The following is a 12,379-nucleotide window of genomic DNA, read 5'->3' as shown; positions in this document are numbered from 1 at the left end:
GTCTGTTTGGGGTGTGGAGTGGCAAAGAGGAGGCAGCGGTGTCATTGGAAGTGACATATTTTTAGCCCACAGACTGGAATGGACCTAAATAAGGATGACTTGCGCATGGTGCTGGGAGCAGCATCGACACGCCAGTCAACCTTCAGCTTTTTGAGTGCAGCCTGTCAAAATAAGAGCTTGTGTGAGCATGTGGGAGAAATAGATACTTGGTGTGTTTGTCATAGGGGATGCCGGCGAGGTTGTGGGCCATCCCAGCCAGCCGACAAACTGAAGAAATGTATCGGTTATTGGAATAAAAACAAAATTTTCACAGCGTGGGCCCAATATATACAATTCTGCAGATTTTCATGGAAACAGCCTCAACGTAAACATGCATTACCTACCGCTATCAGTGAAATTACTTTTCTTTTTTAACCACACTCCTCCAGCATTCTTTATTAATATTTTTGATGATTGTGTTAATGACCAAAGAGGTAAAGTCAATAGTGTCTCAATGATAACGATGACATGGCTTCCTCTTTCTTTTCTCCTATGGAACTTAATGTGATTGTATTCTTTAATACACGACTATGTTCCTGGGGATGCAATATGTCACTCGATGATGCCAGGTTATAAAGAGCCTGTGTCGACAGATCAGGGTGAAGAAGCGGGGTGACGTATTACACTTGCTGCCTGAAGACTTGCCTGAGCTATAATTATACCCTGGCAAAGGCCTTGGCCATTAATCTCTCACGGCACACACTTTGGAAAACGACCTCCGTATGTAAACACTGATGCACAGGTGCTGAACGTGTGTTTGCATGTGCGCCTTGGCATTGTGAGTCTGCATCGCACGCTGCATGAGCATTTTCCAGAAGTGGGTACAAACTATATTTTAAATTACATGAAGAGCTATCGTGTGTATGTCTGTGTCTGAGGTACAATCTTTCTGCATCCATACATGTTTCTGCGTGATTACATGTATTGTACGTAGGGATGCACCAATACCATTTTTTTCTAGACTGAGTACAAGCACTTACATTTGTGTACCAAATCCCATTACGTCTTCCAATTGTAAAATGAGCAACAGCCTGTCATGACTCATATTTCAACATCCGACTTCTTATTTTTCTAACAGTATTTCCACACATTTCACATAAAACAAGGCCATTCTGTTATGCGGTGTCTCGTTCTGAACACTATATAAGATGAGCACATCCAGGAGATAAGAGACAAAGACGAAACAAAAGACGAAGAACGTAGTCTGGTGGATATACACAAAGGATTCCATATAATCTCAGTGTGTTGACTACAATATAAATTGAGTAAAAATAAATGACTGCTTCTTGAGAATACCACAAGTTATAGATTCAAACTCGCAGGACAATTTTTGTAATTTTACTCTCTTTACGTTACTTGAGGCGTCACGCTGCAGCGCCCCGCCCGATCGACCCGGCTGTCTCTGTCACCGCTTGGTGAGGGGAGCGCAGCTGGTTCTGTCAGGGCCCACCAGCGCGAAGGGGAGCAGGCGACAGTTTGTGGGGTGGCTGCCTCACTCGGCTAAAAGTTGCCATTTATGTTTACCTTAAATTTTTCCACACCGCTGGTATGGCTTCTTTCCCTAAAGGTTTTTTGTCAGGCAGAAGTGGTATTGGTGTTCACGTACTGGAGATACCAATATCGGTATTGATGAATCATTAATTGTATATAAATATATTTTTTTCCCATACACACACACACCCATACAAAAACAGCAGCTCGTATAACCAGTCACACAACATTAACACACACACACACAAACACAGACTATTGGATTTTTATGGTTCCTTTGAGCTCGGGATGTTAATGGAAAGGCTACCACTTATCAACGCCAGCTTTAGCGGCAGGCCGCTGAAAACAGAGGGGTGGGGTAAGAGTGATAGTTTGTTTTTCATCTTCTCACAGTAGGGAAGAAAAGCGAAATGAAGTAGAGATTTATCGGTGCCAGCTCACTTGTGAGACAGAATTACTGGGCTCAGATTACAGAAATAATCAGATTGATGGCTCTGAATTTACACGCCACATCCCGTGCGCGCCTCATTGTGCGTATTGCTATTGACGTCTTCCCGTCCCCGGGCCTATTAAACGTTATCACGGGACGCACTTCAGCTGCAGCAAGAAAGAAAATGTTTTCTTGCGGCGATTAAAGAACGAACATGCTGTATTACCCTTTAAGGATAAGTCGTTATCTGCGACCTAAGGGGTCGACTTTCATAAGTTAAAGGAAGATGACACTGTGAATTATACAGTAAGCCTCAAAACCCTCAACCCTGAAAACGCGAAAACGCTTTACAAACAAAAAAAAATACCATCTCCAAGTAACTTTACTTAGCATTTTACCCCTTGTAATTCCATTTAATAATGCAAAAATGATTCATGCAATTCTTTCTGCAACTAATCGTAAAAGGTTAGAGCATATTTACTTCTTTGACTTAACTACATATGTGATTTGGTATTGAAGCTGTATCCAGTATAGACCAACTCTTTTCAGAGAAAAAAACTGTTGCAGCCGAGTAGAGCAGTCAATTGTTTCAAGACACGATTAATCAAAAGTCAGTTCCACACAATTCACCACACACTTGAAGTATCGATTGATTCATGAATTATTGTTGCCATCACTAATATATGCAGGAATGTCTCAATTATAATAGAATAAAATCAATAGGATGTTTATTAAAAGCTTAACTGTACTGTATGTAATCCAGTGTACAGCCATTCTTATTATATACAATAATAAAACATTATTTTAAACGTATGTATCTCGATAAGCTCTTGTCTCTGGGATGAGTGGGTGAACCATTTGTTTCACTGCTTTTGCAAAACCTTTCATATTTTCTAGCATGTCTTGTGTCCCTGCCACCCACCCTTTTCAGTGTAGCATTCACGTTTTTCCATTTGATTTCATCCTTTTGCCTTTCTCTGCTCTCTGAAACATCGAGCATATCCTCCTAATTAGTGATCCAAACACCTTGTGAAATGTGATAATGGTTCAAGTATAATGACTCTGCCAATACACCCATTTGGCTAAACTGTGTCCAAAGGATATGTCTGGCATGTAATTAAGACACTTTTGGGGAGACCGAGGTCAAGATTAATACAGCATATTCTGTAGCAAACATAGCAAGGATTTTGAATAACTCTACAACAAATAATTCCAAGAGCTCTATTTACATTCCGAAAAGCGGCACGTGGAGAAGTTGAGGACTAAAATGGATCAGATTATCTCGACTGAGCCACAAAAGATGCATTGTGAAGCGATGAAGAAGTTTAGAGCTCTAAAGGAGAGACTTGTTAATCAAACCTTGGATTTTTTTTTGTGTTTTTTGGGGGGAGCACCTTTACCAAATTAAAGGTTAGCACCAGTTTTTGGTTTCATGGCATACGTAAGTATGCTCAGCTCCCCTTTCTCATCCTCATTTAATTTGCTGTCTCCTTTCTTCTTCTGCTGTTTGATCGGCGACGCCCGTGGAACCAAAGAAGTGCCCCGCTCCAAAAGTAAATAGCATTGCTCGGGCACCCCATCGGTCACTGTTTCCCTCTTATCCCTGCTGGATAATCAGATTTTATGCCCAACCTTGTTTGGAGTCTATTATTGGCGTCCCCCTGTGAAGTGAAACTGAACATCACAGCGTGCAGGATCCTAACTGTGGAATTCAAAATATGGATTTGTGGCATCGTGCTGAGTTGGAGACTTGAAAGACGTGGGGTTCACACATTCATCAGCTCAAAAGCCAAAAGGCTCCATTACGTTTGTGATTTGGTGACATACTAGTATGTGGCAATAAAGCCTGCTTCATGCTTAAATCAGGTCCGTGGTGAGAAAGAAATTTGCACGTTCTGTTAACAAAATAAATATTTGAACCAACAACAACAAAAAACATCTTTAAGTCTATTCCAAATCGTTCACAAAACCTTATCACGCTACACACACCATCATATCATCAGTGGGATCTTTTTTGCATTGGGTCCAAGTGCAACATGTGGCAGTTTTATTGCATCATTTTGTGTTAAATACATATGATAAAAAGCCCAACATAGTTTACTTATTAGTTTGAATGCACAACAGCTGTTCTTCATCCATGCTTCTTGCCTGTTGTCTCTTTACTTTTAGTTGACTCTGTATTGTCTTCATTTTCCCACCTTGTTCACTTGATGAATCATCATATATTATATTCGCTCTCCACTGATGCACTGACTGACGCCCAGGCAATACTGAAAAAAACGGATGGCATATCTCTCGGCATATCTCTATCGTGAGCTTCGTCATTTACCTGCTGATACGAGTCATGCGACATTCAATCAATGTTACTTCCCCCTAAATTGTTTTTCCCCTGAGGTTTATTGCAAGGTGATTGGTGTGGGGAAAAAAGCTCCATACATGTGAACGTCATCTCATTTCATTTGCCTACGAACCTAGTGACGATAAGTGGAACGGAACATGAAATGAAATGTTTAGTCTGCATGTTTATTGATTCTGTACTGATGTTTTTTTTTTTGTTTTTTTTTAATTCCAGATAATGCATACTGTCAAGGCATATGCCTTTTTCACATTATTGTTGTATTATTTGAGCATGTTCTTACAAGAAATTAATAGGCTTTCATGTGCACAGTAATGCACTTAAAGTATGTAGATAATTAACCAACAGCTAAGATCTGAGAAATGCACTGGGAAATAATGTAGCTGTAAATGATTTATTCCAGGGCCAAACTGTCACCATCATAAAACCTTTATTCACTCTACAAGCATTTCTTTATAACATGTTAACATTCTTAATTGTAAAGCAAGAGTAAACCTAAAAATACCAAAACTAAATAAGAAATAATATGTCCGCTGCATTAATTGGACAAGTGTAAATTGGCCATTTGGTGACTTATTGGGGCTACCACATGGTTCACATTCCCTTTTTTAGGCTTAAAAAATAGCTACCCCTATCTCCAACCCCGTTGTCTTGGTAACAAAAGTGTTCTGGCGTTGACCAGTGGTAGCCGGCAGGGTGAGCAGTGGCATATTTGCACGAGACAGGATGGCCTTTCTAAAACAGTCTGTAAAAATAGATTGTGATAGTGTAAAGTACTGTACTTAAAAATCTTTGGAGTATTTTGATGAAAGCCTGTCACAGGCATGTTATCAAGACAAAAGCACAGCATGTCTCATTTAATAGTCTCACGTAAACTTAGACCATATGCTGTAGATGTTACCTTAAAGGCACATGTTGTGCTGAACAAATACAGAATGGAATGCAGATACCCTGCGAGGAAACCACACGCCACTGACCAGCTGATTCTCCGGTTTGTGTGTGTGGGTACGTGCGTGCGTCATTTATCCTTCAAATAAATCATTAATTCTGGGCATTGATACCTGTTATAAAGGATGGATAGATGACAAAATTGATGGACAGTTGAAAGGATAATGGATGGATGGATGAATTGATGGATGGATGAAAAGATGGATAGATGGCGGAATGGATGAATGATGGAGGATTGGATGGACAAATGAATAGCTGAATAGATGGATGGATGGATGATGGATGATGGACAGACGGACGGACAGGTCACTACTTTTAATCCCAAGGGAAATTCAAGTTCAAGATGCTGCATAATTCTGCAGGAAATGAATGTGAATGGCATGATGATGAAAACTGTCCATAATTGCAACTTTAATTTAGAAGAATTATGATGAGACGGAGGGAGGCATCTAATTAAAGACTCCATGGAGAAGTTATCTCTGGTGGAGCTGTGCCATTTGTGTGCAGTCGTCTGTAACCCTTCCACTCACTGGCATGCGCGTTATGAGTCCATTAATTCAGCCGCTGATGACTTTAACCATTCTGCTGAGCAAATGGCAAATACTCCGTAGTGTGTTTCCACATAGATGAACAAAGTCTTTTGCTAACAATTCACTTGTTGGTAAACTACACCAGCTGTAATGTCACACCTTGACTCGCTTTGTCTCACATTTGCCTTCACTTTGCTTTTTTTCCCCCAACTTCGATCCCCGACATCCCCCCTCCCTTCTTCACTCTGGAGAAACTAGTTCGTTAATGACTTTCACAGCGGTTCGTCTCTCAGTGGGCGCTGACTGCGGTTGATTATCTCACCATCAGCACTGCGCTTCAGTGACATCGGAGAGACTCACCAGGCGCTTGCCGCTCGGCGCAAACACCTTGTGATGTCACGCAGTTATGAATATTTACGAGCTTCTGCGTGCAATGCCGCTCTTGATGGAGAGAGAAAGAAAGCCCAATCTTTTTGGGAAAAGTTGTTTGAAACATTGATGAGTTGTGGAATGGCTAGGGAGCTGTGCATGAGGTTTACAAATTCCACTTGCCTCCAGCTATGATAAAATTCCCCTTTGTTGTATGATCCGCGTGCCCTCCGGACTTCTTGAGTTTGATCATGAGCGGCACCAAAATAAAAAGAAATTAACAATTTCAACAATGGAAACTCATTAACACCCTACAGGACCATAAAAGATTAGTCTCAACATATTTGCTTAAGTTTTCTTATTCAATAGAAAAGAATAGAAATAATTGAATAAGATCCCAGCCTTGGGCATAGTGACTTGATATATTACAGTTGCCCTGATGTGAGAGGATAAAGAAGGGCCAAAAGAAAGCCAGACTAATTGGTTGTGAATTTCTTCCTATAAACTGCAGTAATTAGGTTGCGTGAATTAAGTCTAACCTCCAACAGTTGCAGTCAAGTGTAGAGCTTAAGATGAGTCACACAAAAATGCACTCAAACTGAACTTTAGCTTCGTCTTTTATTTTTTTTTACTTTTTTTTTTTTTTTACGTACCTCACGCCTTTAAAAATAAATATGTCTAATTTTCATTTTATAACGCGGGAATTCGTTTTTGCATGTGAATAATAGCGCACACAATTTTATCAGTAATCTTTTTTCCTAAACTTGCTGCGCCTGCTCCCGAAGTTGTCCGGAGGAAACCAAACCATTGGCTGGAAGAAACCACAGGTTACTGCCTTACAGTCAGACGTTCAGGGTATCAAATATGGAATTTAATTTCCCTCACTGGATGAGTGAAGCACCAACCTATCCATCTATTGTTTTTGGAAGCTCTTCGACTGAGAGTTTGTGCACAGCACAATGGACTACACTCTCTCCCAGACCTCCCCAAATCTATAGCTGCGCACAAACACAGATCCACAGAAAATACACACTTATCACTCTGTATCCCTGTGTCTCATCTCACCGATCATTTATTGGATAATACCTTCCTTTCCACTTGGCCACCAAAATCCTGCCGCTCTATGTATTTTTCTATTTTTCCTCTGCTATACCGCTCTCGTTGCTGGAAAATCAGCTGTTTCAGCACTCTGTTCTTTCCATCCTGAGAGCACACACACACACACACACACAAACACACACACAGGCTGAGCAATGACATTAAAGGGTAGATGACCTCCTTCAGTCTTTGTCTGTTTACAACCGTCAAAGTGCAAATATTTACAAGGTAGATCACAAACATGCTCACACTGAGGCGTTCAAATGAGTCAAACTGTGCCATTGCGTGCATGTACGAGAGAAGGTGTTCAAATCTAAAGTAGCCGCGGTGCTTAATGAAGGAAATCAAGATTCATTTCCTCATGGCTGGACCCTCGACATGCCTGTCCTCCAAATAGCTGTAGCACAACGTCGCTAAGCCCTCATTATTACCATTTCTCCGGTGTTTCTTCCTCCGCCGCTGTCATCATGTGTCCTCTCGGTCCGTCTGTCTTTCCTCCATCCCATGGGTGGCGGCGGGATAATTGGAAGCAGAGGCTTCTCGTTGAGATGAAGCCGAAGCCAGTCAAGTGGAAACTTTCTCTTAATAGACTCTATCCTTACACACACACACACCTACACACACACACGCATGCATTTGAATCATACGTTGCTGATTAATGCATGCATACTAAGGAAGGATTCATCGAGCCTTGCATTCAATAGAAACAACATCTGGTTTTACATATGTTGACCTCAATTCTTAAAGCAACAGTATATGTTTTTATTTGGCTTAAAAAAAAACAATAAAAAAAACAACAACTTGTAATTCTGATACAACTCATGATATCAACAGCACGTTCTCTTCTCTTCTTCTGTAATTTACTATGGGGGGTCGAATTATTTTGGTGAAACTGAGTACCGTTGGGTGCGCTCAGCACGGGACTACATCCTGATACTTGTAAATTGCGTTTTTTCTGCTTTGGAGTCCACTTTGCATTATAACCTTTATCCAGCTTCAAAAGGCAGCTCCCGGACAGGGTTAAGAACGCAAAACCACTGGCATGAGTTTAGGATTTGAGAGATGCGCATACTGACTTCATTCAAATCTCCTTTGTGAATTTATTACGGTTTCATCGTTGAATGCAAGATGAGGGAGTGAAAACTACTGACTGTTATTTTCTTGCTTGATAAAACATGTCCCGAAAGAAAAAACAAGCACAAACCAGGAATAGGAGGAAGTTTACCATCTGAAACTGTTGTCTTTAAATAACGGTTAACTTGAAATAAGTTATATTATTCAGTACACTACATATTGTACAGATAAGTAAGAGATCATTTTGAGAGAGAAAAAAAGTTCTCTCCATTTACAAAACACCTACTGTAAATGTACCGAACCGTGGCCCAAAAACCGAGGTACATTACAGGCCTGGGTCTCAATTTTGTGCAAGCAGGATGTCATTCGCTTTTCCTAACGAAATACTTCCTCTCCCTTCTTGCCATCTTTCATCCTGCAGCCATCTATTCGCCACACACTTGTGATAGCTGTGATTTAGGGCCGATGTTTTGTGCCTCTCAGTTGCAATCATGCCGCACATCTCCACCTCGGTGGCGGGCAATCTGCAACCATGCAGTCAGCATGCGCCATATGTCCACAATCCATAATCACATCGCAGTCTTTAATCTCCTTTCTCTTGTCGAGCCAGCTTCTTTGTGTTTTTACATGGTGTCCACTTTTGTTTTGTCGGCCGTAAATGATTCGGGGGCGGTGTCCGGCTCGTGCCAGATTGATCTTGACTTTGATGCATCAGCAATCCTCTCCCTTTTAGTTACCTCCTCCATGCTCCGTATCATCCCCCTCTTACCCCGCAGTGCGCTGCTGAACTAAGATGGCTGCCTTCCAATTCAATTTGTGGTCAGCAAAAGGTCTATTTGCATGAACACATGTCCCATTATATAGCTGCTACACCCTACCGTGAGGAGTAAAATTATGCATCTTCATGTCTTTTTGGTACTGATTCATCTTCCTCTTACTTCTTGTGTTCTTTCTCATATCCAAAGTGCTACTAAGTGAAACACTGGGGAACCTCTCAGCAAGACATAAAACATAGGGGTGCTAGGAGATTTTGAGGGAAATGTATACATGCAACGATAAAAATGCTAATTAAAGTAAACACCCCAAAAAATGGGGTGCGGAGGGGGGAGGGGGGGTTGGCTAAAACAAAGAATGTTTTTATGCAGAAAGGGATCAGGCTGGTCAATGGTTTTCACAGCAAGATGTGGTTTGATGAAAAACAAGTTCAAGTGTGTTTTATCTATTAAAAAATAAATAAATAAATAAAATGTCTGGAGAAGTCTGGAGGAAAAAGAACCCGGAACAATGAGGCTGCCACCATTATGCTTCACTGCTTGGGCTCGGTGTTGGTGTTGTGCAGTAGTTTTATGATAACGTTGCATCGCATTTAGATTGCAAATTATGTTTGTGAATTTGTATTATTAGCCAAGATCGTGAATCGTGTCCTTATTAACAACAGAAGGATGGATTGCTATATAAGACAATAACAATGACACATCAATAAAAAGGCAGTAGCCTACCGTATCTCGAGTAAGCCCATGAAAATATGAAAACTACACAAATAAATTAATATTTGATATTTCATGTATGATAAACAGGGTGTGCGTGCGCCATGATGGGTCCACCTGTCATACAAAGGTGCGTGGTTTATGGTGAAAGGGTAAGAATGATGTCCCCCGCTGCTATTTATGACAGCAGAGCTGGAAGACTGTGTTGGAAAATGAGATCTGCCTTCCTGCGGAGAGCTTTGGGATGGATTGCCCAAGATGGAGGCAGGTTTGTTTCGGTGAGCGCCTGCTCCTCCCTGAATAAAAGGTGTCCACATTTCGACCTTGTGAATGATTTTTATGAATGTATCTAGCGTGACTGGCACAGATGCTGCTCCCGCCTCCTTCCCCATACTATCTGTGTAATCAGGATAACAATGCCCATGTTATGTCAGTACTGTATGTGTACATGCATTTTAATAACCAAGCTTCAAAATAGCATCTGCATTAAACAATTATAACCATATCATCATCATATACAGTCTAGCCTAAACCTAAAGAGACTAGGATCTGCCCTCTAAGTTGCTATAAAGGGAATAGTCTCAGTAAAAACACACCGATTGGCTTTTCCACGACAATGCACACTAATTAAAACTAATTATTGAAATATAATATTCAATTTCTGTTTTCTAAATTTCACACAGCGGACTTTTAGCACAGCAAAGCAATGCACAATTCAATAAAATCACAAGACGTCATAAAGGACTCATAAACGTTATATATTTATTCTAGGAACTCGAGCAAAACAAGTAAAAAGAAAGAATACAAGCAAGACACAGAACATATTAATACAGGAATCTATTGTTGTTGCAGCAGCCACATTTTAGTTTTGCCACTTCAGACGTTATATTACTTATCATAGTATTATACATCTCCTTTGAGATGAAGCAAAAATTATGAGCAATGATTCTCTACGTTTCACCTTGTGTGATAGCTTCACTCACCATGTCATGATATTAATTATCCATTTGTTAATAATTCTTATTTACTGAGTACGAAGTACAACCAACCAAACAAATACATAATTGTGTCCTCACCTTTACGCATGAGTGTATTTTCTCAACTTTCCCCTGCTCAACTTGATATGTAATGCATATCGCCGGTCTGTGTTGAAACTGTCACACTCCAATGGAGGAAATGTCGCCTTTTTTCACATGCATGCAGTATTTTCCATTTTCCCAACCATGTTCCTGTATATGTACTCTGCTTCTCTCCCTATATTGCAAACATATTTTCTTTTCCAGTTAACTCCCACATCTAAAATGTTCTGTGTGGTTATTAGGGATGTTTGTTGACTCAGGGGCTGGCAGTTTTATGTTTGTCTACTCAACTGTTTGCTCATTCTTACACGGTGTTTGATTTACTGCATGATTGCGGTCCCTCAGTCTGTGCTGATGGAGAAAAATCTATGGAGCTCCTCTGTCTTGAGGAGTTGTCATTTGAAATTGCTTCTCGATGATTCAGGACCTTATTAAAAACAGACACAAAGAAAAAAAAAAAGGAGTTAGCCCTGAATGCTGTCATGAAGCAGCTGGCCAAATACGTGACCTTGCAGCCAACCCTGTTGTTGATTTTTTGCGTCTGATTGTTATTGTCCTCCTCTGTTCATTTGTTTGCAGGTTAACTGGGTTCCAGCTGCCATCACCCATTGTAAGCACAGGCTCCAGACTCACTTTGTGGCTGCTATCTGACTACGCAGTGAGCGGCCAGGGATTTAAAGCATCCTATGAAGGTAAGGTTCTTTCATATGTTCCCATTAGAACACAAAACGATGCCATATATCATCCAGGTGACCGCTCGTAAGAGATGGTGCTAAAAGGGAGAAAATACTCTCTCCAAGGGCAGAAAAAGATTATCTGAGGATGGCTTGTCAAGGAAAACATTAGGATGAGATGTCCTTTGTTGAAGCCTCCTTCGAGGACGACCGACGTGACTGAGAATCTTCAGACATGACTGATTAGCAGTGTGCAATAAAGTACCCGGGTTGTTGCGTACTTTCATTCAAAACCATTCGATCTCGCCGGGTTATTATCGCTTCCTTCACAGAACAGGATGTGAGGCTTCATCACGGTGACACGGGATACTTTATGACCCATGTTCTAATAATATTAATGAATGCACACCTCAGGCCTGTGCCGATGCAACAGCGAACCCAGGGAGGGGAGGGGAAGATGAGTGAGTCGACTAATTAGGCTAATTACCTGACAGAAGGATTGTCAGTCTTTTTGAGGTACCGTGAACACAATATCGGGATGTGGCTCAATGGAGCAGTGTCAATCCACAGAGGAGGCTTTGAGACCACATTGCGTGACTGCGTGAAACTGAGGAGCAAAGAAAATGTTTATTCCGTTGGGGTGCAACTGGTCTCATGTTTGCTTTCAACAAAGACCGGAACGGAATAGCCACATTTTTCTCGTATCTTTTCTTACAAAATCTTACAACAAACATGTTTATAGAGTTTTAACATGTAATGCATATGCAAAGGGTTAGGGTTAGGGCTAAAATAATGTGCGTATTA

General features: G+C 40.9%; 1 protein-coding gene across 3 annotated transcripts in view; it reads left to right on the top strand.

Moving 5' to 3' along the window:
* csmd2 (CUB and Sushi multiple domains 2) overlaps nucleotides 1-12,379 on the top strand; it is a 152,395-nt gene that overhangs the window by 19,794 nt on the left and 120,222 nt on the right. For all 3 annotated transcript variants that reach the window (XM_061760174.1, XM_061760173.1, XM_061760175.1), the window contains exon 3: nucleotides 11,481-11,593. In XM_061760174.1, the coding sequence (XP_061616158.1) occupies nucleotides 11,481-11,593 (113 nt within the window). The remainder of the gene's footprint in view (nucleotides 1-11,480; nucleotides 11,594-12,379) is intronic.

Source organism: Phyllopteryx taeniolatus, chromosome 21 (assembly GCF_024500385.1).
Source record: "Phyllopteryx taeniolatus isolate TA_2022b chromosome 21, UOR_Ptae_1.2, whole genome shotgun sequence".
Classification (NCBI taxonomy): domain Eukaryota; kingdom Metazoa; phylum Chordata; class Actinopteri; order Syngnathiformes; family Syngnathidae; genus Phyllopteryx; species Phyllopteryx taeniolatus.
This window is presented reverse-complemented; position numbering and strand designations above follow the sequence as displayed.